Source organism: Larimichthys crocea, chromosome X (genome assembly GCF_000972845.2).
Source record: "Larimichthys crocea isolate SSNF chromosome X, L_crocea_2.0, whole genome shotgun sequence".
NCBI lineage: Eukaryota > Metazoa > Chordata > Actinopteri > Sciaenidae > Larimichthys > Larimichthys crocea.
In genome coordinates, this window is record NC_040020.1 from 34,768,440 (window position 1) to 34,795,909 (window position 27,470).

The 27,470-nt window shown below is 41.0% G+C and overlaps 1 protein-coding gene across 3 annotated transcripts in view; it reads left to right on the forward strand.

Moving 5' to 3' along the window:
- Positions 1-27,470, forward strand: part of efl1 (elongation factor like GTPase 1) — an 88,204-nt gene that overhangs the window by 40,330 nt on the left and 20,404 nt on the right. For all 3 annotated transcript variants that reach the window (XM_027282910.1, XM_027282909.1, XM_027282911.1), the window contains exons 16-17: positions 25,680-25,811; positions 26,620-26,767. In XM_027282910.1, the coding sequence (XP_027138711.1) occupies positions 25,680-25,811; positions 26,620-26,767 (280 nt within the window). The remainder of the gene's footprint in view (positions 1-25,679; positions 25,812-26,619; positions 26,768-27,470) is intronic.

Below are 27,470 nucleotides of genomic sequence, written 5' to 3' on the forward strand. Positions count from 1 at the left end.
TTTTTTTCAGCAACAAAAGAAACAAAGCCATGCTAATAGGCTTCTAGTGTGTAGTTTCCTCAGTGATAACATGAAAAGAAAAGAAATGTCTTCCTCTTTACCTCCAATCATTACAATATTGTACTGTGCCTCTTCAAATTTAGTTGACAAACTGGCAAGATAAAACTCAGCCCTGCTGAACACTGGCATCTTAACATTTACAAATAACAAATGTGTCCATGGAAAAACAAAGAAGTGTGTGAGAATGAAAGAAGAGAGAATGAGAAGGTGAAAAAAAGAACAGAGAGCAGATGGAGAGCCATACTCTCCCCTCCACCTCTACCTCCCTTTCTCTCTTCCCCCCTCCTCTCTCCACCCCACTACTCCATCTTGGCAATTGTGAACTCGATCATTAACAAAAAATGTTTCTCTGGATAAAATAAAAAAGCATGTGTGAGAAAAATTACTGACAGTAGATACCCATCTAGAGCCCTTACTCTCCCCTCCTCCTCCCTCTATCTTCCCTCCTCACGACTCCCCATGCTTTCTCTATCCCCCATGTAACATTTTTTTAGTCTGTTCTTCTCTCCTTACCCTCTCTCTCTTTACTTTACTTTCACTGCCAATTAATAAAAAAACACAAAAACAAAAAAACACCTCACATTTGATGACTTGGGAAGAGGAGATGCTGGATCTTATATTGCAAGTTGATTCTTGAGTGTTTGAAGTTTAGGTTTCAGATCTGTCTTACCTAAGTTCAGAAGTACCTGTTGAAAAAAATCAAGTGTTCTTCATGTACTTTGGGTAGTTGAGATGCAGTGCATAGGTAAGTCCGAAGACAATGTACATGGCCTGGGGCAGGCTCTCAACATCCATCATAATGTTTCCCTCCAAGATGATTCCCACTGAGGATACATTGTGGTGAAGGGACTGCGTCTGTGGAGTGATCCCCACTGGCACATCACTGTACGAACCTTCCTCATCATCAATGTTCTAAAAAAAAGCAACAGGACATGATCGACATGATGACAACATAGTGCTACAAACACCCTCTATAGGTACACAGCCCACATGTCTTCCCTATCCACTGTCCACCCACTGCCCAGTGCAACGACCGCTACAGGACAGGTGCAAGAAGCATCCATAAATGATCTGTGGTGAACACAGGTCACAATTTTGTGATTCCACAACAACAGAGAATTCCGGTATATACATATCAAATACCTCTGGCCACTGGCGTTGTCTTTCTTCAGAGGAGTTGGAGGGGATGTCCATGTCTGCCTGGCTGGGTGTGTCGCTTAGTTCTTTACTTGATGTTGACTGTGGGACGGGCATCTCTACAAGAGAAAGCACTGGAATGATTTTAAGGGTAGGTCGCTCAGGCAGCTCTGATATAGCTCTGATATCTCAAAGTTGGGATCTTTAAACTGTGAGCTGAAGTCATAGTTTATTTGAAGAACATCTTTAAGGGAGACAAATTAAGATCAACTGTATCAGGCTTTGTCGTCAGGTCCACCTTCCTTATGTCTGCCTCAGTGAAGATAACTCTCATTCTCTGTTGCACTGCCATCTGGGAAGAAAGAGAGAGATTGTTCAGCACAGAATATAACGTTTGAGAGTCACCATTAATTTCCCACCTATTCTGTATGCTGGAAGGGGGAAAACATTATTAAGCTCTGACAGTGGAAGCACACACAGGGGCAGGGTTACATCAAAGTAGTAAACTTCATACGATCTAAGGTGCTCATGGTACCATGCACTCATTACTCTGCACACAAATATGATTGCTGTACGAAATGCAATAATCTGTGTGATCTGCCTAAACTCAGGGAGACCTGAGCAGGATCCAGCAGAGACTACCATATCTGCCTTTTATGTAACTTCATCTAGACATATGGAGGATGCTACAAGAACTGCTGCTGGCTTGTGGATTTTCTGACTGAGTACCCTCTGGATGTTAATCAGGGAAAGATGATACCAAGACTATAGTGACCTTCTCCATCTCAACTGAAGGTTTGAAAAATGAGCTTGAGTCCAAATGATAGCTGACTGCTTTCTGGTGTTTCACAGCAAGTGTTAGGGCTACATTCTGTAGTTCTGAGCGTCACAGATAACCTTGTGTGTGCTTGCCCTCAAAGCGCATAGTCCAGACTTCACACAGTGGACCAAATGCCTTAATAAGTTGAGGGTAATGTTCAATGTAGTGGTGTTTTGGTCGTAATCTTAATTCTGGGAATCTAGACTGCAGTAGTTTTCTGTGTTCTGGTAACTTGCACTCCAGGAAGTAGTGTCTCTTCAGTAAACCTGGGGGAAACTACTAACTCCACATGAGAACTTCCCATGCCTTTTCCCACAGAGGAACATACTGACCAACAAGAAATGGAAGGAGCCTAATTAGGCACCAGTTCTCCCGACTGTGCCTTTTGTGGTGAAGTCTTTTTGTAATAGGCCGTGGCTGGTCAGTTTTGTCAGTACAGGTGTATGTAAAGGACCTGATAGCCTGATTCAGTGTTTCTACATTACTAGGTTGTCAGCAGCTACATACAAAACAGTTCCTTTCACACTTGCACCTAAGAGCTAAGGTAAACACCATCTTTTTCTAGTGACATCAGATCATATATAAGTGGGTCCAGCACTTTAGCATAACCATTATTTTACTGCTGCTGTGTTGCATATAAGAGCAAGCTGGATAGAGTTGAGTGATGCTCTATATTTTGCTGGCAAATTGGCAATTACCCAATACATAGCACACATCTTATGCTTCTTCTTCGATGTTCCTAACGGATTGGCGACTTTCATCGATGTACAGCCCAATGGCAATTGTGAACTCATAACTAGTAAGAAGGCCATTTTCTCTGAAGTACACCATCTAGATGAGTTTGTATTCATTTGGAACATGTATTTCTTCAGACATTGCTTTATCTCACACATCTGTCCTGCTCAGCAACTTCTGCAGCATTTACTGTATGGGAACATACACAACAGTCTCTGAAACAGCACTGCTCACCTGTTTCACAATGGACTCATCTATCTCGGAATCATACTCCTTAAGAATCATCTTCACCTTATGATGCAGAAGTGGCTCTGACAAAAAAAGTATATCACAAAGCAGTTTGATAACTTCCTGTACAGAGCACTCAGGTATGTGGAGGATAGTGTGCATCTTAAAAAAAGCCAAGCTTTGGAGGTGGGTGAAAAGCTTTTGGAGGTGGGTGGGTCAGTTTCAGAGCAGGGCTCTATGAATTTACACAAAAAAGTGACAGCAGAATTTGACAGCTTCATTTTCTCCTGGTTGTTGTTTTAGAGTGAACATGAGATATGAGTACTTTAAGGCTGTTTAAGGGCTTGAATGTGTACAGTCCTGGTGCAAACAAGGAAATGGTACTATCCTTGTGTAACTTCCATGTTTTAACCGGTAGTGTTTAAATAGCTGCGCCCTCTTCCCACTAATAAAACCACAATTTTTACACTTCCACTCCATCTTCAGCTAGCTAAAGTTACATAAATTAAGGAAAAATTGCCGTTAGCTAACAGTGTAAAGATTCTGAACGTCAGTTGTTGAAAATTTCAATACAGCTGGATTCTTTGTCTATGTTCTGTTCCGAGTCATCAATGCCACTCTGTCAAAACTGGTATAAACTAGATTTTTGGCAGTTGCATGGGTGACATCAATGTGTTGCTATTAGTAACAGGCAAAACTTGATGGTATTGAGTTGTTTGAGCTCAAACACATAATTACAATAAGATAGGCCATTAAAAAGTACAGTTTACTCAGAATTCATAATTAATGTAAAGAAATGACGTTTAAGTAATACAAACTCAGTTTGTTTGAGTAGAAACTACTGATTGGACTTAAAAACAATTACAATAAGAAAGGACATGAAACTCAATCTCTTTGAGTTGAATCAAAATCTGGGTTTACAGTGTAACGTCTCAAATGCATTAAATCATAATGTTCAAACATGTCACGACCATTTCAGGTAGAGTCACAATGCTGGTGCAATAGTTGGCAAGAGAGCTGATGTGTAGAAAGCTGCTCCTATCAGCAACTTTGTCTACAAATGAAGACATGATAAACACGTGAAATCAGAAACAGTTTTTTGTCATGTCTAACCACTGCAGATTTCTCTGTAACATACTCCATGTAGTCACTAGTCATTAATGGTTTTTACGTTAGAATTGACTGGGATTGATGCATAAACTTTCACACCTTTTGGTCTCCTAAATGATTTCACATTCATGTTCATTAAATCACCTTGAATTAAAATAAATTCAGTCTATTCATCTGAGAATCTACAAAAATCTAGAAACAGATGACTTTAAAACCATTTATTTCATCTCTGTGCCACAATTAATGACCATTGTCAGCATGAGGACACTCAGCCCTGCTGTCAGATGTCATCAAATAGAATCGAGAATTTGGCCGCCTATTTGCTGCCCAGGTCTCTAATCAGTGCAGTCTGAATTTTCACCATCTACAATCCAGAATATCATTCAAAGATTCAGTGAGTCAAAGAAGTTTGATGTTGCTTCTACAAATACAGGTTTAGACTGTCCACGCAAAGAGACAGACAGATATAACTGACTTCTCTGATTCAAGATAATCTGAGATGAACTGATGGAAAGTTATTCAACTGAGTTGGGAGTTGAGGTCAAAAAGACAGTTTTGCAAATCATTGCATTCTGTTTTTATTTAAATGTTAGAGTGCTCCAGGGTTTACAGGGCTGTACAAAAATGTCTTAACAATCAATAATGTTGAGCTCCTTTGTACAGTCAATGTATCAAACCTATCTCCATAATAGATAAACGATTCAACGTTAAACATCTTGGATCTGGTCAAGCCAAACGACCGGGTGGAAAACTGTCTGAACGGGACGGAGGCCAGACGCATCTGCCAGAGCAAATAAAGCATGAACTCACAAGATCATTTGTTTCTTCCAGGCCAGGGCAGCAGAACTAGTTCAAGTTCTTTTTAATTGTCACATATAATCATGCAGATACAATCATAGTAAAATGTATTTCTGCAAGCTCTGATGATAATAATGAAGTGTAATGAATAACAATGGGTATTAGGTAAGAAAAAAGTCACCTTAATGAACCTAAAGTAGTAAATAAGTCTTTGGATCTAGTAGCCTGAGAGTAGAAGCTCTTCCTTCTTTCTTCCGATATTGCTGCAGCATTATGCATATTTCAAAACCTCTGCACATGACATAGAAACTGTATGCACGGCTAGATTTGTGTGCACAGACCCTTTCAAATTTCATTTTAGCACTGTTAAACATATAGAATTTTTTTCTTGCTCTGACATTTCAGCCTCCTCTTTTAAGAATACATTTTATGAGTCATACATCTGTCCTGCCGAGACAGGAAAACAAATATGTAGTCTGGCTGCTAAGATCACTGTGTTTTTTTTTCTTAGCCTTAAAATAGCCAGGGCCTCGATTCCCCTCGGTATAATAGCAAAGAAAGCAGCCAGAGTCTGATAGTTCTGCTGAAATGGAAAATCCAGGCATTTTAATAGCATTGAGATTAATAGCACTGGCTTCATGCATCATCCATAAGGAAAAACAGGAAGTTTCTCAGCAGGCTTCCCACCTCCATCTTTTTGCATAGCCCCACACATGTTAAAGCAGTTAACAGTGTATTTACTCAAAGATGTGATGAAAACTTTTTTTGGTCGTTTCTGATATATGGAGTCATCTCGCACAGGCTGTACTAATTTAGGCATTTTGCTCTACTAAATCTGGATGTCAGGAATGAGTGTTCCACACAGTTGTTTATGTTGTTCACTCGCTGACAGCTCCCCACATATTTTTGGCAGGAAGGCAAGACCGTTGGAATAATAGCCTACAAAGCACCATCAATACTCTGTTCCCGCCACATACCCAACAAGTTCATCTGCAGGTTTTTGCCTGAAAAAATGTTTTATGGGAAACGTCCAGAAAGACTAACCTACAGTAGTTGTATGTAGTATATGTATGTACCAGACGGTAACATCCATGGCTGTAAAGTGAAGCCTATGTGGAAGTGCCAAAAGCTGCAGTTCCCTAAACGTCCACTTGAGGCTGGCTCCAGAAGTGAGTCAGTCTCCATAAGTCCCCATGTTTCACAGCAGAAATAAACATGTTTACAGCCTGGTACAAAAAACAGTTTTGGTCTCTGTAGCTAATTTCCCTGTTCATGACAACTGTACTGAGGGTGAATTTATATACAACTCACCTGTTCACATTATATTAAGGCTTAAAGTTATGCAGGATTAAGAGCGTGGACACTTTGACTGACAGGTAAGTACTGTTAAGGATGGCTTTTTAGAGCACCTAAGCGTCATTCCACGTCTCCATGTCTTTGCTGATATTTAAATTAGCCAGGAGGTGGCAGAGGCAAGACTACCAAGATGGCAGCAGTTAGCTCTTGGTAGACTGAGTAGAACAGCTCTTCAGAAACCTCTGGGTGGCATCACACATACAGTACGCTTTGGTTTTAATAATCCAGATAAACTTCAGCAACCTGTCTGATTGTCTGGCTGCTCTTGGTTCTTTCCCTGTTGGGCGATGTCGTAACGAGCAGTTTATTTGGCAGTGCAGTTTTAATTGCTGCATGGCTGGAGGAATAGTGTGTGTCAGTCTGTCAGTCCACCACTTTGGTCCAGACTGAACCATCTCAAATATTAGATCGATAACATAGACATGTTGAACAGGCATTCATGGGCTCCAGTTGATCCCTATGTGGCACACATGGTGTTCATCAGGTCAAAATTTAAGGGGATTGGCACCCGTATAAAAAGTATCTGAGCCTGGGACTGCCCTAAATGTTGATTATGAGATGGAAGACGAGGTCGGCTGTGAGATTTCTGTTTGATTATCAAAGACAGAAATGGTGTTCTTGATTATACACATTTATAGACATTAAGCACATTCATAAAAAAGGGATGGAATGGGCTAATAATTATACCATTCAGAGACACAAAATAAACATGGCCTTACCCTCAACAATACATAAACATAAGTTAAATTCTTGTTCTCTACTAGTGACCTGGTGTTGCTCTTGTTCACAGAATAAAGACTACAGAAGCATGTGGACCACATGGAACAGTCAGAAATAGACCATTAAATACTAAAAAAAAAAAAAAAAGAATGTTTGATGTGTTCAACCTCAAACCAAAAGTGTTAATCAGACTAAACCAAATCATTCAGTTAACCAATGATGCCTCTCTGGAACGGCAGATAATGAAACCAAAACTCAAAACAAACTGACAGCCATAGAAAAAAGACAACACAAGAAGTCAAGACCGCATAATTTTAACACCATGACTGAATGTGACAAATTCATATCTTATCGGCCAATTATACACACATGTTTACTGCTTTTTTTTATTTATCCATTTCATTTTTACTTAATCAGAATTTTTATGGTTTGTATTTTTTTTTCTTACTTTTCATTCAAGAGAGTGACATTGACTAAGTATAAACTGAGTGAGCACAACCTTTCAGGTGATAGGCCAGCACAGACAGACCACACTATTCAGAGACTGTAAGGGAACAGTTAAGACTCGGTGTAACCATTAAGTCCTAGAGACCAATATTTTCCAAAGATCTGAAAAATATTCCCAAAGTTCCTCGATCTAAGTGACTCTGAGAGACTTCCAGTCCTACTGGGAGAGAGACAAGGACAGCTGTTGACTAGCACACTTCCATGGGCCCTGTGCCTAGGTAGTGATTAATGTTTAATAATTAAAAATTCAGTATTATAGTAAATGTTATAATTATAGTATAGTAAATATTTGTCACTTGTAATCATAAAATGGCAATCATAGTGAAATGTATTTTCGTGTGTACCTGCAATACTCTTAATACACTCAATTGTCCTTATTTAGGGTCTTAGTGCTCTGAGGGTAGAAGCTTTTCTAGCTCAAGGTACTTGAAGTCATCCACTCTCTCCACGAAGGACCCATTGGGGGGGATTATTCCTTCCACTATTATCTTCTCAGTCTTGCTAACATTCAAGAAACTTGACGATGGTGTTGGTATCAAAAGTGGCTGCACAGTCATATGTGTACAGGGAGTACAGCAGGGGACCTTGTAACACAGTCCGTTCAGTCTGTTGTTAACGAGCAGGGTGAAAGAGGTGTGTCCAACAGGTTTGTCCACCGAACATCAAGTCTGCCCGTCAGGAAGTCAAGGATGTACAGTGAGATGTGTACTCCCACATCTTTGAATTTTGTGGCCAGCATAGATATCAGAATCAGAATCCGAAAACGCTGTATTGCCAAGTATGATTTTACGCATACAAAGAATTTGTTCTGGTGTCACTGGTGCATGACAAACATTCTCTAAATATAAATTAATAAAAATATACACAGTATAAATATATATGCACAGTATGTTTTCAAAGTAAAAAGAGCAGTACAGCTGTCAAATGTTCACAAATGTGCAAATGTTCACAGTTGTGGGGTACTTTAAATATGCAGTATATTATAAAACAAGGAAGTCCAAGCTGAGCATTAAAGTAATGCATAGAGTTATGGATGCAATGTCAACGTGACATGTAGAGGCAACAACCATCTCCACTGTCTTTAGAGCGCTGAGCTCTAGGTTGTTTTGGCTGCATCAGGTCTCCAGATGGTCAACCTCCCACCTGTAGGAGGACTCGTCACCATGAGAAATTAGTCCGATGAGGGTGGTGTCATCCGCGAACTTCAGAAGCTTGACGGACCATAGATAATAGCAATATTGTGTAAAATTCTGTTAAGTGTAGTCAATGACATCAATCTCACATAGCTCTCTTTCTTGTCCAGGTGGGATAGGGTTGCGTGGAAGATGTGTGCTATTGTACCATTCTGTCGATGGTTTGTATGCTAGCACACTGCAGTGGGTCCAGTGTGCTGGGTTAGGGTAGTGTAGTTCAGACTATATTCACATTTACCTTCACACTATACAGTCCTGTCAACCAGTAATTCAATATGTAATATAGTAGATAATAAGAATTTCCCCAACGAGGGATCAGTAAAGTTATTCATCGTCTTTTAATGGTTGTTAGTTCTCCTACCTCTTTATCATCTCTTTGGCTGTAAATAAAGAATTTCAGATTCACGCAGCACCTCCCTCGAGTTGTCTTCATCAGTGGTCCCCAACCTTTTCCTAACTGCGGACCGGTCAACGCTTGACAATTTTAATGCGGACCGGGGGGGGATACGTCATTTCGAAATAAAAAAACGTTTCAAAATAAAAGACCGCTCGACTTAGACTGGGACTATAATAGAGGGGGACTTACTACTCTATCTACAGTTGGTAGGAGAAGAAGAAAATATTAAGTATTAAGTAATATTTTTTTCTTCTCCTACCAACTGTGGATGAAGTAGTAAGTCCCCCTTTATTATAGTCCCAGTCTAAGTCGAGCGGTCTTTTATTTTGAAACGTTTTTTTTATTTCGAAATGACCGTATTAAATAAAACAGAAATAACTAATTAATTCTTGTGCGGCCCGGTACTGATCGATCCACGGACCGGTACCGGTCCGCGGCCCGGGGGTTGGGGACCACTGGTCTACATCTTTCACTTACTGACTTCTCTGTTCTTGCCACCTTAAACCAGAACTAGTACTAAACTCAGTATACAAGCATTTTATACTGCAGTTATTTATCCAATATCTAAAGCTCTCTCACTAGCCTACAGAGTGGTCTTAGAAGGATGGTATGAATAAGCATATTGTCATAATATTGTCTGTTTTACTCTAAATGGACATCAGGCTGTGTGGAAACCATAAACTCATGAGGAAACTGTTTAAATAACTGAAGTGAGAAGTAGGCTTATTTTTGCATGTAGCTCTATACAATATGTGCAGCCAAGTGTGCTGCCCCTCACTGACCATTAGAAAGAATGCAACATACACTTGAATGTTGGTGTCACTTCACAGACTGACGGACTGGTTTAGCCTAAACAGTGTTGTTTAACAGCATCATAAGGCCACTGCTGTGTCAAACTAGGTTTAAGGCTCATCTTAGTGTTTCTTTTAGCATGGTAGTCTGTGTAGCACTGTGACTTCTTTTCAACAGCAAATTATAAAAAGCTGTACCATGAAACTGGATCTAGTAGAATGAATCAGCTTTTTAATGATTCAATTCAACACATCGCCCTTGAACACACATTCACAGGCTGTCCCTGCCTGTAATACATGCAACACAGTCTACCTCTGTGTGATCTCCCATTGTCATTTCACAGTCAGATCCAGGTTCAGATTTCAGAGCTCATGTGTCTAGAGCCAACTCCAAGTGCCTATGTAAACAGATCCAGGCCAGTGATTAAGATATGACATGTGATTTTATGACCAGTGTTAAGTTTAAGAGAGTCCTTCACATGTAAGCGTAGGCCCGAGATCAGTTGGCGTGACGGATGGAAGGAGGACGTACGGTAGTAAAGTTGATAAGTAGAATTGCTTGATGCGATTAATAAATTAAAATAAATTAAATACTTTGAGTGTTTCATTTTGACACCTAAACTTCTATTTTAAGACCTGCTTCTGAAATGGACCGTGTTCAGGTGTTTGTTTTGTGAGCACGTTGTTAACAAGTCTGCGACTGTGCATGGAAGTTTGGACAGAGGACCGTCTGGATTACTCCTCTGGGGAGCACTGTGATCCTCCCTTACAGCAAATGTCAGACATGACCAATGGCGGCTGGAGCAGGTGAACACAGACAACCCGACAGACTGCATGATTGACGGTGTTGTTGTCTACATTAGTTTAAACTGCGCTCGATCCTGGAGTTAAAATTTGAGTTGTTTTTTCTGTTGAGAGAACTAAAGTTATTTTGGGCTGGAATGACTGAAGCAGACTTCTGACTGTGTGGAATTGGACTGTTGCCTCTCCATCAAAACAAGATGAGCAAATTGTTGACAGTTAAATTGAAATGTGTTGTTTCTGTGAGTGTTTGTTAGTTGGCTTCAGTTTGTGCTGACACTCACCTGTGTGTGCTTTAAGTAACTGGATTCACTGCATGAATTTTACACCTGGATTTGAGATGAATGTGATTTCTGTCTTTGTATCCAAGATGCAGATTAATGAAAGCAGGGCCTCTCGCTCGACGCTGATGTAAAAACACCCACACACAACAAATGTTCTGGATCGTGCTCTGAGCAGAGGGTTATAGCTTCCGTTCAGAATACGACAATAAAATCAGCTAGTTTACAGGTGACTCATTTGTCAGAGTGCGAGCTGTAAAGCAGGGCTCTCAGTAATTAGGGCTATTTAGAGGCTGAAACGTGGGGGACTGGGGGGCATTATATTTGTCTGCCTGTTCGTGCGTCACACCCCCCAGCTTTCAAAGAGCGAAGGTGACTGCAGTGTGAATGTATGGGCTGTTGTGTTCCTTGTCTGCATGTATGCATCACACTCTGTTGACGTATGTCAGACCACCAACCCCTACACACGTACACACACACACAGTCACACACATAGAGACACATGTTCAGTGCATGTAAGCAGACCTTGGCTGAGTCATGAGGAAGGTGTTCAGACAGAAAGAGTCAGAGGGGAGCCTGAGCAATACTTCTGACACATCTACATGTACGCACATACACATAGACACACAGATATTCATTATGAATGATGTCTATGTGAAGCCAAAAACACACAATACATGTTTTATAAAGGCATTAGTAGTGCTAACTAATGCTGATGTTTTGGAGACAACATGAAGGAGAGGATGATTTAAGGGGAGTTCAATCAACAACTACACCACTAGATGCCACTAACTCTTTGTCATGGGTACACTCATCCTTTGAAATGATATGGGACCTTATCAACAAACAGTTATTTACACATCAAGCAGTTAACTGCAACGTTATCATTCACTTTGAAACACGTTTGTGACCATCTGACAAAAGTTCAATATTCACGATATTTGAGGTCTGTTTGGGTCCTCCCCAACAACAGCAGTCTCTTTAAATGCTCATCTTTTTTCACTGGCTACTCTGAGACTGTATCTGTTTGCCAGTGATGTTGAGCAGGAGGAGGAGAAGGGCTTTTTCACAGCAGTGAGTGAACCAAAAGAGTAAACCTGTGGGCTGGACTATGACGGGCCATTAGGGACATTTTTCCGAATTTTCCTCTCGCATACACATATGAAACCAAATGCATTCACATACTATACTGAAAACCTCTCACACAACATATTGAAATGTTCTCACACATTATACTGAATTTCACTTTGTTGTGTAAGAGTGTTTCAGTATATTGTATGAGAGCATTCACTATATTGTGTGAAAGGTTTTCAGTATAGTATGTGAATGCATTTGGTTTCAGATGTGTATGCGAGAGGAACGTTCTGAATAATGTCCCTAACGGTCCCTCATACTGGACAGTTACAATACAATACTATATAAAGCTCTGTAGCTCTGTATAGAGTATTGTGTTTTAAAAGATAAATATGCATATGCACACATTAATGTTTCCACAGTAGTCTTTCTACGTCTGCACTGGATTCAAATGAAGGCTCTGCTCTTATTTACCCATTGCCATTGTAACGTGGTGGAATCAATTGCTGTGTCTCAATTCAGACACTTCCATGTACACAGTGTACTTCCTGGCTTAGTGCGCTAATTTCGGCAGTGTAGTGTCACAGTTGGAGTACGACCTGAGATGACGATCAAAACGTTTTATCGCTTTTCCTCCTTCTCCTTCTTGAACTGTTGTTAAAAAGCCATCAAAGAAATCTTTAACACAGGATATATTTTCTTAATGTGCAGCTCTTCAACTCTCACACACATTTACAGGTATCACCAATTAGAAAATGATATAAGTATTAGATCATCCTCCTCACGAGTGCAACATTAAAGGACTCCAATCAGGATTAATGGCAAAACGTGATGGAGACATTGTACATAAACGCAGGTTATGATCCGTCACTGACTCATTCCTCTTCTGGATCCAATGAAAGAGTGAAGCGGTACTTTCTTTGATTTAGATTCAGTCTGTCTCTTAAACTGCAACACATTGTGTTTGTATTTGATTGTCGGCCAAGTTTATCCCCTCACATACACACGCACACACACAGCCACACACACACAGTCACACATGCATTCTCATTGGACGGGGAGATGCTATAAAATAATAATTATGTCAGTGAAATAGTGTTTTGCTCGTGTACACAGCAGGATTAACCCTGACGGGTGACAGAGAACAACGTTTTATTTATATGACTTTTGGGATGCTACACACTCTTATATTCCACAGTATTTAAGCAATGTTGAAATTATTAAATGATTTCAGACTGCGTTTCTTCCACAGTGGCTTTCATGATGTGGCAGACTGCTCTCTCTCTTTTTTTTAACTGAGAAAAATATGTGAACAGAAGTGAGTGATATCTTGATAAATACACTCGGCATGTTATTTATTATGATATCGTTTATTGCCCAGCAGTAGTCATATAGTAATATATGTGTTATTTGGCCAGCAGTGCAGAAGCTTCCCCACTACTGCTAATGCATTCATAATAAGCTCACATCTAGGCTACTCGCACACACACACACACACACACACACTTGGCTCTCTAAAGCTTAAGTGGGACTTTCCAGTGCAGGGGAAATTCCATAGGATGTTAAAAGAGAGCAGATTTCCGAGGCTCTGGCCTTGTACTTAATAAAACCTGATCCACACAAAACATTTAACAGTCTCCAGCACCGTATTGTATTTATTGCTTTTCAATCTGCTGTTTTTCCACTGCTACAGCACCTCTCAAACTGTTTTTTTGTAAGATGACAAAAACGTAGAGTCTAATTAAAGCCATACATCTGGCTCTGTGATGCTTCCTGAGAATGACGGTCTGACTTCCTCTGTTAGATCCATGTATAAGTCGGTCCCACTTCCTCGTTTGTCCTGGTCCTAGCCAGAATCTCTGTCAAGCACTAATGAGGAAACCCAAAACATTCAGTTGAAACAACGTAGACAGATTATATTTGGCACAGTACTCCCTATCATACACAGGGCCATGCTATGGGACTGTGGAGTGCATTGAAACACTCTATTTATCTGATTTACTGCACGTATACTCAGTACTCGAGTTGAGGGGGGATGGGGAGGATGCCATCCCCCCTGTGGGGAAAAATGGTCAAAATCATCCCTCTTCTAAAATGGTCATCCCTTCTTATGACAGCGGTTTTCAAAGTGCGAGGCACGCCTCCCTTGGGGGGCGCCAGAGGACTTCAGGGGAGGCGCGGCGGGGGAAAAAATAAAAATATATCTTACAAAGATATGTGTCTCATCACTGTGCGATGAAAACTCGGCGAGCTAGCCCCCAAAGAGTAGCAAAAAAAATCCACAAAATGACACAGTATGTCTTATCTTTGCTGTTTCGTGTCAAAAGTTCTATTCCAGCGCGAAGAAACGCTGCTAATGTCTCCTGCTATGTCTCTGCTTTAGTTTGAATCAGTCACGAAGCTCCTGGTTGTTACATAAAGACAAAGAGGCTTTGACAGTGAAGTGTGACCTCTTGCTGCGATATACTACCTTTGGGTTTACTTCATTCTGGATCGTCATTGGTGGGTCAAAGGTGAATGTGGGCGGTACTAATAGATTCTCCTGACTCTGATTGGTCGACAGGTGACAGGTGTCAATCATCCACACTCTGTGTTGTTTTAGCCTTAGCAGCACCGCTAGCTGCTACCTGCTGCTTCATATTCTTTAATACCGCTTGTTTCAAACATCGCGTCGTCTTAAAACTCGAAGTCTTCTTTCCTCCTCCTTAAATTGTGTTTTTTTAAGTGAAGATTTTTAACAAAAATGTGTTTAAATGTATTTAAATATGTTTGAAAACACACAAAGATGTTAAAAACATACAAAAGGTTGTGTTTAAAAAAATATTTGAGCACATTCACAAATAAAGATATTTAAAATGTTTTTACAAATATGTTTAAAAAAGATGTGAATGACATGATGTCCATAGTTAAGTGGTTATTGTTTCTTTCCGATAAATAGTATTGTCTTGTGCAGGCCATGCAACTGAGAATGCAAGCTATGAATCAGATGGGATTTAGGATTTGCCATGTCTAGCAAGTCACCCTAAAATTGACTAGAATGCAGGAAATTGCATCTAAGAAATACAAAATTTCCTGGGGGAGGACCCCCAGACCCTGCTGGAAAATATGTCACATAAATGAAAAATTTCACCATCCCCCCTGGTTTCATTTTACAACTCGACTACTGCGTATACTTCTATGCTTTACCCTAGTGCTTGGGTTAAGAGAGCCTGTGTGAACTGTTTAAGTGTTTAATGAACTGTTGATGTGCTGAAATCGACCCATCAGACCAAAACCCCCAAATAGTTCATTTAATATGAAGCAGCAAATCCGACACTTTGTACCACAAGCCACTGGAGGAAAAATGAGCAAATGTCCAAATCATTTTCTTTTAAAAGACTTCTCAATGATTGGGCAGATAATCGGGGCCGCATTGCACTTTTCTTCTCTCAATTCTTTTTTTTTGTTTGTTTTTTGTTCCAGTGGTTCTAATAAATTTAAAATGATTCAAAAATGTAAATAGAAGAACTAAGAAAACTGTTATGGAAATTAATCTAGAAACTATAAATAGCTGGAGTTAACACAGGGATAATACAGCTACTGTGATATATATATATAGCTAGTAACTCTGTTTAGCTACATGGTACTGTCAAAATTATTCCATGATATCTTAAAAACGAGATAATTTGCCAACAAATTCAGTGTGATTTTAGTCATATAGCATCAACAGGGTTGTGCATTATGTTAAATTTTACAACAGCAAATGTTGATATATTATCTATTATTATTACTTATTGTTATATTCTGTGCCAGCTGGGAGATGTGTGCTAGTGGCAAGCTCACTGCACTCCAAACAGTAACCAGAATAATCTCACAAAATGTCAAGAGGAAACATTCTTACTTGCTTTCCGTATCAAATAGAACAATAGAGCCTGACCCAACACCTTCTTCTTCTGAATTGCTTTTTAGAACTAACATAAGCTTAATAGTTAACTCAGCATGAAAGACTCTTCATTCAAACTTAACTGAAACAAAAGAAAAGTCGGCAAAACCATCTGGGTTAGTTTTTCCAACAGTTGCAGAAGAAACCCTTAATCCAGCGAGTTAGACGTGAAAATGTTCTATCTACAGCTGTTCATCATCTCCTGCTTCAGCTCTGTGCCAGTGAACAGGAGTCTCACTCGTTCCTCTGAGGCAAACCACTAAATTAGCAAACTAAAATGACCAAAATCTTTCCCTAAAGGCCCCAAGAAACCATGCGTCGATAGCCAATATGTCCAACCTTACCCCACCGCATTTCGATTTTAAAGACAATGCACACACACATGCTGCTCTTTGTCTCCATCTCGTGATTGGAGAAATGCCAGCATTTTATTTTGAAAGTAACAGGGAGGGTCTGACATCATGACCCTTTGGTGACAGTGTGCTCTAAACGTGTGCAGCTTTGATCATTACGAGTGTGAGGATCCCTGTTGCTACTTCAAATGTAGTTACACAATTCCTCCTGCATGCTTAAATCATCCGTTCCGCTCATGATTCTGTCCTCCCTTGTGCACAGATCTCATTCTGCTCTTACAACTCCCTGCCTGTAGCACTCAGATTCCCTTTGTGCTCCTTCAAATCTTTTGTCATTAGTATACTTCCATGAATTTCCAGTGAAAACAGCCGAGATGAGAGATCGAGACGGGTTTCTTGTACAACATGTCCCTGTATCTCTTTCTGCCTCACTTCATACCTCCTCCCCATTTTCACTACCTCGCCTCTCCCTCATTCCTTTGTGTGTGTTGGGAGCCAGTTTTAATGGAGGGTGGGGGTAGGAGTGGGGGGGCACATAAAGAGGATGGGAAAAAAATATCATCTTTATATAACCAGAGTCACAGCCAATTGTACTTGTGGTTGGAGGAAATATCTTCAGGCTTGAGTCATCCTGAGCTCTGCAGTCGGACATAACCAGGCTTGGTCTCCGGGGTGTGTGTGTGTGTGTGTATGTGTGCATTCAAGCAGTTCAGTTAGATACTAGATATACATGTGAGTCCAGGTTCCTCCAAAAGTCCTTCCTCAGGATGCAGTCTGTCTGTCTTACTGCCTGGAACATTTACCCACTTATCCAAACTCAAGAAGGATTCTAATTCACCAAGATGTTCACATGTTTTTCAGTACAAATTTAAAGAAAACATTTGTGAATGAGGTCCATTGTGTGCAGCTGCTGTGTTTTAGTGGTTTAGCCTTCGGACAGCGCTGCTCATGCTCATAAAGTTGAGATGATCGTGCAAAACATGTTTGTTTCTGACTAATTGATTGAAATGTTCCTTTAGTGTAGGAGTTATGGCACCTCTGCCTCTGGCTATGCTTTTCTCCAAGTCAGCCAGATTAAAGTGTGTGTGTGCACGCGCTTGTTTTCCAGTGACACACTTTCAAAGGACGTTCTGTTGTGACCTGCTGAGAGTTGTCCGAGGTGCAGCTCTGCTGCTACGCGTTTCCCTTCAAATTGAGTGTGTTGTGTGTGTGCAGCAGCAGTTGTGGGCTGGTCGAGGTCCTCTGAGTTCATTTTTTTCCTCTTTCAGTTTTATTGTTCTTTGTTGGCTTGGAAGGCCTATAGGGATCGAGTCACCTTAGGGTAATTACAGTGTCAAGTTTCACGGGAGGCAGCCAACAGTGTCCTGCATCTGCTCGAGCAGTCAGCCAGCTCTCAGCCTTCTGTGTCCGTGTGTTCATGCTCTGCACACAAAGCCACACATTTTGGTTCAAAAACCAAGACTGTGCACATGTGTGAAATGAGTGTTTGTCTCGTATCTGTGAAACACAAATGGAAATAAGGCGTTCCGTCTTTGGTGTGAGAATTGGGAAAATCTCGGAACTGGACGTTGGGTGTTAAACAATAATCAGCTCATTGTGTATTGATTAACTTTATTTATTTATCAGGTAGTCCAGTCATGACAGTGCCAGTGTATGGTTGCTTGTAATGTGAACATTGACAGCACTGAACATATTTGATATGTAATACTTAAACTGAAACATAAAACAAACACAGACAAGTCATTCATATTTCACTTCCAAGTCTAGATCGAGTCTCAAGTCATTTATCTTTTTTATAAGTCAAGTTGCAAGTCATCAAAGCAGTGACATCTCTGTGTAATCCACTGTTCAGTCAAGCCCTTTGCCGTTTCATAGTTCCTGGACTCTGGCACCGTGCTCCTTTCTTCCTTTATCTGAGCTGCTTCTGTCGCCTTCCTGACGTGCCCTTTATTAGTTCAGGAAAGGCTGAGATGAAAATGCGGAAACACCTCTTTGTTTTCCTTGTCATTCTTTTGCAGTCATGTTTAATGGAAGTGACTTCCTTTTCAAAGAGTTCCTGATATAGTGCTGTAGTCTCACAGGCTGTGGGTGATGTCAGATATCAGGTGTCAGTACTAAGTCCCCCAGATTACCCTAATACCAATATGTAATGTTGTCACAGTATTGTTGGCGTGCCCTGAGTCCTGAAGAACAGAACTGAGCAGCGCTTCACTTTCAGTCAATCGTAGAGCACAAAGAGGAGCGTAACAATGTTAGCCTCCCACACTGATTTTGTCCTTTGACCTGCAGAGTGGCATGGACTTCAGTTTTATCTGTGTCTAAAGGAACGCCATTTCCTGCTACTTTCCTGTCTGACCTCAGCAGCAGCTCCAATGATTACTGCATTACCAGTGAGTGTCAGAGCACGCCCTTCAAAATCACTAGAAAGGTTTTCTGTGTTGAATGCATGAAGGTGTTAACTAAAGTTCATTTTGCACATACTAATCTTTGTACAGAACATGATTCTGAATCCATCCCACACCTACTTGTCCTTTGCTCCTACCTGCAAAACAACCTCAACATGCCACTGTGAAATGCATTGGCCAGACAAATTCAAAATATTAAAGCAACATGATGTAACTTTTCCACCTTAAACTAACAGATTTTAAATCCTGTTGATGCTACACTGACTTGCAATCAGATGAACGGTGTCTCTGTCATTCGTACGTCTGTTCTCACAATGTGTAACCTTGGGATCCAGGTCGGGAGCACACCTGGTTTCTGGTTTTTCCTCTGATGTCCTCCGGCTGCTCTGCCTCAACTCTCTGTGATTTACAGAGTTTCCTGATGGACAGTGAAGTAAACTGCTGACAGCTGTAGCTGCTGTTAGCCTCTCTCTGATGTACAGCCAGGACCGGATGCTTAGAGTATCAGAAGACTTTGGTAGCATAGAAGCATTGGACCATTGGAAGGAGATGGTTTTCAGACCTGGGGTGAGGGGTCCTGGTTGACATCAGAACTGGACAAGCAAGCGATGAAACCGGGCTCAGCAGCTTCTATGGACATAGCTAATGGCAGAGGCAAAGTGGACATTAAAGGAAGAAGCAAAGAAGAGAAATGAGACAGCTCACCGGACAGGAGTAAATCTGGACTGGCTTTTTAGTCGTTGGTTACATAATGTTTCTTTAAAGATAGCAGATAATGGTGCAATACCTCCAGGCAATAAATTGAAGAGTTTAAACATGCTGAGTAGATCAGTATTTAAAGCAAAGTCAATCCCCATGTTTCTCAACAAAAAAGTCTGTAGCTTTCAAGACGTCAGTGCTTAGCTGTGTGCACCTGTTAAGTTGTGCTGTTAAAAGTTCAGCTGTTCAGTTTGCCTCCTCTCATGTATACAGGTACTACTCGGAAAATTAGAATATCCTGAAAAAGTGCATGTATTTCTGTAACTCAACTTTAAAGGTGAAATTTACATATTATATAGACAAATACTGTGTGAATCAATATATTTCAAGCTTTTATTTGTTTTGATTTTGCTGATTAGGAATTGCAGCTTCAGAAAACCTCAAATTCAAAAACTCAGAAAATTAGAATATTGCTTGAAATCAATAAAAAAAAGGATTTTAAATACAAAAATGTCAGGCCTCTGAAAGTAAAATCTTGCATCTGTACTTAGTACTTGGTTGGGGCCCCTTTTGCACGAATGACTGCCTTAATCCGGCGTGGCATGGATGCTCCCAGCTTGTGGCATATCTCAGGTGTTATGGAAGACCAACATGCTTCAATCACGGCCTTGAGTTTTTCTTTATAGTTTGGTCTCTTCCCGTTCAGCTTTCTCTTGGCAATGCCCCACAAATTTTCTATGGGGTTCAGGTCAGGTGAGTTTGCGGGCCAATCAAGCACAGTAATCCCATGGTTGTTGAACCAGGATTTGTAGTGGGCAGGTGCCAAGTCCTGCTGGAAGATGAAGTCTGCATCCCCATAAAGCCGCTGAAGCAAGCATGAAGTGCTCTAAAATGTCCTGGTAGACAGCTACGTTTATACTGGACTTCATAAAGCACAGAGGACCAACAGCAGCAGCTGACATGGATCCCCAAGTCATCACAGACTGGGGAAACTTAACACTGGACTTCATGCATCTTCCATTTTGCGCCTCTCCGGTCTTCCTCCAGACTCTGGGACCTTTGTTGCCAAATGAGATGCAAAACTTGCTGTCATCAGAAAAGAGGACTTTGGACCACTGGGCAACAGTCCAGTCTTTCTTTTCTCTAGCCCAGCTAAGGCGCGTCTGGTGTTGCTTGCTTGTAAGGAGCGGCTTGACAACAGGAATTCGACATTTGAAACCCATGTCCAGCATCCGCCTGCGTGTCCTTTCTCTTGAAGCAGCAACTCCAGCCTGAGTCCACTCCTTATGAAGTTCCCCCACACTTTTGAATGGCCCTTTTCTGACCATCTTCTCCAGGCAACGGTCATCCCTCCGGCTTGTACACCGTTTTCTTCCACACTTCTGCCTTCCACTTAACTGTCCATTAATGTGCTTTGACACAGCACTCTGAGAACACCCAGCTTCTTTTGCTATCACGTTTTGTGTCTTACCCACCTTGTGCAGGGAGTCAATGATGGTTTTCTGCACAACTGTCAGATCAGCAGTCTTCCCCGTGATTGTGAATTCTTCTAAACCAAACAAGACACAGACTTTTTAAAGGCTCAGGATCATTTTGCAGGTGTTTTGGATTACAGTCGTCCCTCGCTATAACGCGGTTCACTTTTCGCGGACTCGCTGTTTCGCAGATTTTTTTAGTGTACTTTTGCATGCTTTTTTTACAGTGTACTGTACAGTATGAACGCGCATTGTGTTCTGCGTCCTGATTAACTAAGGGAGTACTGTACAAAATGCGTGTAAAAAGGTGTATAAAAGTTTGTGGTTAGGGGTTTTACGGCCTTAAAACATGTATAATAATTGTAAAACTTACTTCGCGGATTTCGTTTATTGCGGGTTATTTTTAGAACGTATCCCCCGCGATAAACGAGGGACCACTGTACTTACCTGATTAGTGTGTGACACTTTGAGCCTACAATACTGAACATTTTCATAGTATTCTTTTTTTTTTTTCGAGAAACAAAATAATGCTTGAGATATCTCACTTTGCATGTAATGAGTCTATAAAATGTATTGGTTTCACCTTTTATGTTGAATTGACTGAATAAAACAACTTTTACGCGATATTCTAATTTTCCGAGTAGTACCTGTACATAATCATTTACAGACACTTTTACAGAGACTGGAACATCCAATTGGCATCAAAGGAACCGCCCTAAGCTGGTTTAAGTCGTATTTCTTAGATCGATCTCAGTTTGTTCACGTCAATGATGAATCCTCCATGCATACCAAAGTTTGTCATGGAGTCCCACAAGGTTCTGTACTTGGACCACTTCTATTTAGTTTATATATGCTTCCTTTAGGGAACATTATTAGGAATCACTCCATTAATTTTCATTGTTATGCTGACGACACCCAATTATATTTATCGATCAAGCCTGATGCAACCAATCAGTTAACTAAACTCCAAGCATGCCTTAAGGATATAAAAAGTTGGATGACCTACAATTTTTTGATGTTAAATTCAGACAAAACTGAAGTTCTTGTAATTGGACCGAAACACCTCAGAAACTCTCTTTCTAGAGACTTAGTTACTTTAGATGGGATCACCCTGGCCTCCAGCTCCACTGTAAAGAATCTTGGAGTTGTTTTTGATCAGGATTTGTCCTTTAACGTCCACATAAAACAAATTTCGAGGACTGCATTCTTCCACTTACGTAACATCGCTAAAATCAGACGCATTGTCTCTCAGGCGGATGCAGAAAAACTAGTCCACGCATTTGTTACTTCAAGGCTGGACTATTGTAACTCTTTGTTATCAGGCTGCTCTAATAAGTCTCTTAGGACTTTGCAGTTAATTCAGAATGCTGCTGCACGTGTTCTGACAGGAACCAAGATCAGAGATCACATCTCTCCCATTTTGGCTTCCTTGCATTGGCTACCTATTAAATCTAGAATAGAATTTAAAATTCTTCTCCTTAAAGCCGGGCATACACTGTACGATTTTAGCCTGTTTTTGACCCGATTTTTGAGTCGCACGACCTGGCGACGCACGGCCCAATTTCCCGTTTCGTCTGGCTTCTTTTTCCGTACAGTGTACAGGGGATAACGAGGGCCGATTATCTGTTCCAGAACCACGATCGGATGGTCAGATAAATTTCTGACATGTCAGAAATTTTGGTCGACCGACAAATTCTTTCGCAGAGTGGAAGCCGAGCCCCGAGCCGAGCGGAGCATTTCTCCCTCACTACGCCTGCGCAAAGTGATAGTCACCATGGCGATGTGTCGGTGGCACGAAAATATCGAGGCGTACCCTGATTACCCTGATTAAAACTGTTGTTAGTGACTTGTAACGGTCAAAACGTAGATAACAGGTATTTTAGCATAGCGTTTGTTATCAAGTTAAAAGTAGGCTTACCTCCAATTCCTGCTGTAAAATGGACAACCCGTACTCTCCATGTTTGCTGAGCCATCTCCGAGTCCAGATGGGCCTCTTCTTTTTAAAACTTTCAGCGCACAGTACCACAGCAATCAATAGGGCAGCCTTCTTTTTGTCTAGCATTTTGCTAATAACCGGCGTCAGAGCTTTTAAATAAATTTTTATTGACCGCTGTCAATAGACAGGACAGTCAGCAGGGGCCGATGGGCCATTTTCACCCATACAGCACATAAATCGTGAGCTTTGGCCGTACATCGTAGATGATTACTCGTACAGTGTGTGATGGTATCAACAACAAGATTTTCAAAAATCGTACAGTGTATGCCCAGCCTTACTTATAAAGCTCTTTATGGCCAGGCACCATCATATCTAAAAGAGCTCATAATACCTTACTACCCCTCTAGAACACTGCGCTCTCAGGACGCTGGGTTCCTTGTGGTTCCTATAGTTTCCAAAAGTAGATTGGGAGCCAGAGCTTTCAGCTATCAGGCTCCTCTTCTGTGGAACAAACTACCATTCTGGGTTCAGGAGACAGACATGGTCAACACTTTTAAGAGTAGACCTAAGACTTTCCTTTTTGGTAAAGCCTATAGTTAGGGCTGGCTCAGGTCATCCCTTAGTTATGCTGCTATAGGATTAGACTGCCGGGGGACTCCCCCTCCCTCCCTTGTCTCTTTCAGGGTTATGCCTAGTTAGGCAAAGTATTGGTTAAAGATGTAGTCACATCTCCCTTTACTGAAAAATCTACTCTCTCTCTCTCTCCCCCCTCTCTCCCTCTCACCATCTGTAAACATACATGTCTCATTAATGCATGTTAGTAACTAAACTTCTTCCCCAGAGTTTCTGTGCTCTGTCGTCCAGCAGGTTCTCGTGGATCGTGGCTGCTGTGGTCCACTACATATATTATTACTGTCATTATTGTTACCATATCTCCATTACAGTTTATAGATAGTTAATGTTTTGCTGCTGCTGTGTATCTGTGTCTCTCTCTGAGATAACTTTTGTTATGATATGGCACTATATAAATAAAATTGAATTGAATTGAATTTGGCAAATGCATTTCTAAAACACAATGAACTCAAGTTTCTAAAGACAAGTCTAAGATAAAGACAAGATAAGTCCAAGTCGAGTGTCCACACTAATGATTGAAGCGAGAAACTTCAGAGTTGGATGCTTGTGTCTACATCAAGTCTTTGGTGGTGAATTCTCAATCCTCAAAGTCTCACTACTCAATCTAGTGAACAGCAATATATCTACTGTTGTCTTAGATCATTTGCAATAAAATTAGATTTTTATGTATTTTTCTATAGCTAAAGGAAATCACTGACACAACTTGTCACATTTGATGATTTCTGGATCAGAGTGATGAAATTAAAGCACCGGTGAATAAGGAGACACACTGCACACATTGCTCTTCTTCTTCTTCATGTACAGAGCTGTGAAAAGAACAGTGGGAACACTGTGAGCTCTGTGGTCCAGTCCTCTGCCTACAACATTCAGATTTAGCTTAAGATGTGAGAGGAGCTTATCAGCACAATGTGGAGCTGGGTGCTGTTACAGGCTGGAGAAGAATCTGTGAACACAAGCCTCACGCTCCCTTTCTTGTTGATGGCTCTCATCCTGTTCCAAGTAAATCTCAGGTTGTTTGAGTGAGCAGCGAGCTCTGTCTATATATATGTATATAAAAAATCAGCATATCTGTTAGCCAGCCCAGCAGCTAATCTATCTGCCTGGTAACCAGGGTCTTAATAATAGGAATCATCTTGCCAAAAGATCATTAGTATTATTGACTGTTTTACTATTGTATTTAAAATCGGTGTAAAACCAATCAAACACAAAAAGCACCATAGACAGGATCAAAGAAAACTAAGAGGTTAATATCTCATGTGGTCCTGAAGGAAGAGGAAGGGAAATTGATAGCAGTAGACTGAGAATGGTATGGCAGAACAGCTACATAGTACATATAGTACCCCTTGAGCAACAACACAGTCATCATATTTCATCAATTTCAAAAATCAGGATTTGGTTGGACGACAGAAATATAAAATGATGTCAGTTAGCTGACCTTTGTAAAAATGTGTACATGGATAAGGCGAGACAACAACATAGATTTAAGGGCCAGTGTGTTCGATTTGGGGGGGTGTATTTACAGAATATTGCAAAAAAATAAAATATTATATTTATAACTATTTAGCTGCCACTGAAGTTTCTCCATCATGCTAAGCAGGAGAGGGTGAAGCGAAGGTGTTGCAATAAGCAGCTGCACAACAACTTCCTCACTCATTCCCCTCTAATTGCCTGTTGATGACCAAGTTTTTGAATGGAAGTCAATGAAGAATTCATATTCACCATGCAGAATGATCATGTTGTGCAGTTGCTGCAAAAGTGGTCTTCCTGCTAACAGCCTGTTATGAGCAAGTCACTCTATGGTGAAACCAAAACAGAAAGTTTGAGTATGAAGGCTTCCTGGACTTGGTTTGAGTTTGTTTGATGTTCACTTTGAATAAAGTTTTGGACACAAAGAACCTGAGAAAACTTCAAGACTCTCCTTTAAACAGTGAAACAGTTAGACTTCTGACATGTTCCGGCATCAAGCCTTCAGGAATCTTTCGTTTGAGTGTGGACTACTAAACATCAGTTGCCTGGTAGATCCAAAAGGCTTCCCACTGGTTCATTTCCTTTGTCTGCTACCTTTTTGTATAGAAGATGGATGTGGTTGATGCCAAAGGCTTGTGATGTTGATAAGTTACTGTGATGGAGAAAGAAGAAACAGACTGTTCTCTTATTTCTTTTGCTCTTTCTCTCCATTCAACTCTTCTCATATCCTGTAATGTTGTTTATTGTTACCCGAGCGATGTCCATCTATCTTCTCTGTCAGGTATCGGAGGTCTGGAGGAGTGTGTCTTGAAGTCAGCCACCCTGTCCACCTCTCCCGCCTGTCCACCCTTCATCCCGCTCAACTTTGAGGCCACGCCCATCGTACGGGTCGCCATAGAACCAAAGCATCCGAGTGAGTTTATGAATTTAACATTTCTTGTAATCAATACACTGAAGATTTCTGTGTTTTTGGTTTACGTCTATGGATAGTATACACACTATTTTACACACACATGACGGGCTAGAGATGCAGGAGAGATGGGCAGCCACAGAACAGTGCCCTGGGAGCATTAGTTGCTTAAAGGCACCTCTCCAGCTGCCAGTCAACACTCCACACTGTGGTCTGTGCTGCACTGGAACCGTTGAGTTACTGCCACCCCTCTGATGGTTGGCTGGATCCAGTGATTTGATGATTTTATGATCACTGATTGTCTTTAAACGATACAAAATAAAAAGGGTAATTTGCATTGATTTTAGCGTAAAACAATAGAAATAAAATCTGCTCCTGATGCACACCTTTAGAAAAGTGAAGGACTGATGTTAATACAATGCAGATCCTGTGTTCATCATTTGGAGAGAAGGTTCCAAAAGTCAAAGCTGCACCTTGTTCAATAGGAAGATAACTGATCATGTGCCAAGACCTGCCAGACTCTGAGGTCTCTGTGCACATTGTGTTTGATTTACTGTCACTCTGCTTTGAAGCCAAGGTGAGACTAAATACATTTCAATAAAGACCTATAGGATCAGGATCTGCTGTACTAGAGGTGTTCATTTTTCCTCACTGTACATGCTCTGAACTGCTAATGCAGATAAATCACAGAGATGCTTTACACCTCATTGGTTTGTTTGTTTGTTTGTTTGTTTGTTTGTTTGTTTGTTTGTTTGTTTGTGTGTGTGTGTGTGTGTGTGTGTGTGTGTGTGTGTGTGTGTGTGTGTGTTAGGTGAGATGCCAAAGCTGGTGCGTGGGATGCGTCTCTTGAACCAGGCAGATCCCTGTGCTGAGGTTCTGATCCAGGAAACAGGAGAACATGTTCTGGTCACTGCTGGTGAAGTTCATCTTCAACGCTGCCTGGACGATCTTCGAGACCGGTCAGTGTGTGTGTGTGTGTGTATCTCTAGACGTCTCTGTGTCTGTGTGCTTTCATCACTGTGGCATAGTCATCTAAAGGTTGTGTCACCTCATGCATCAGTATTAACATGTGCTGTCTGCTTCCTTCTGTTCCATTTTCATTCTCTGCATGTGTTTTTTTTTTCCTGCTCGCTCAGATTGATTGTCTCTCTGTGTTTGTCTCTCCTCTGAGCTTCTGTGCTCTGACTGTGTTCATGTATTTGGTTGTATAGTGCAGGTTTAATACAGTGTGTGTTCATATACTGAGTGACTCAGATGAGAGAGAGGGAAGCTGAACTGTTTCCAATTTCAGCACCATCATTATCTGGCTATCATCACATATTGACTGCTGACGCTTTCTGTCTGGACGCTGCTGGCCTCCTCAGAATAACAGCACGGCTTACGGATGCTCAGATAGATTGTAGAGAATTTCCAAGTAAGATTTGGTTTTGTCCTGGTGTGACTGCTGCGTTCTCATATGACCACACTGACTGACTGCTTTCTTGCTGTTTCCAAAACAGCTCTGGGGCTTCACTTGAAGCACAGGCCCTCCCTGTAACCTTAACAGAAAAGTTACCCAAGAACAACACAACAACAACAGAGAAACAATTTAGCATTTTGTTCCAAAAACATCTGTGAATGTAAAAAAATGTGATCTGTGATTGTCCTGTCCATGTGAACAGT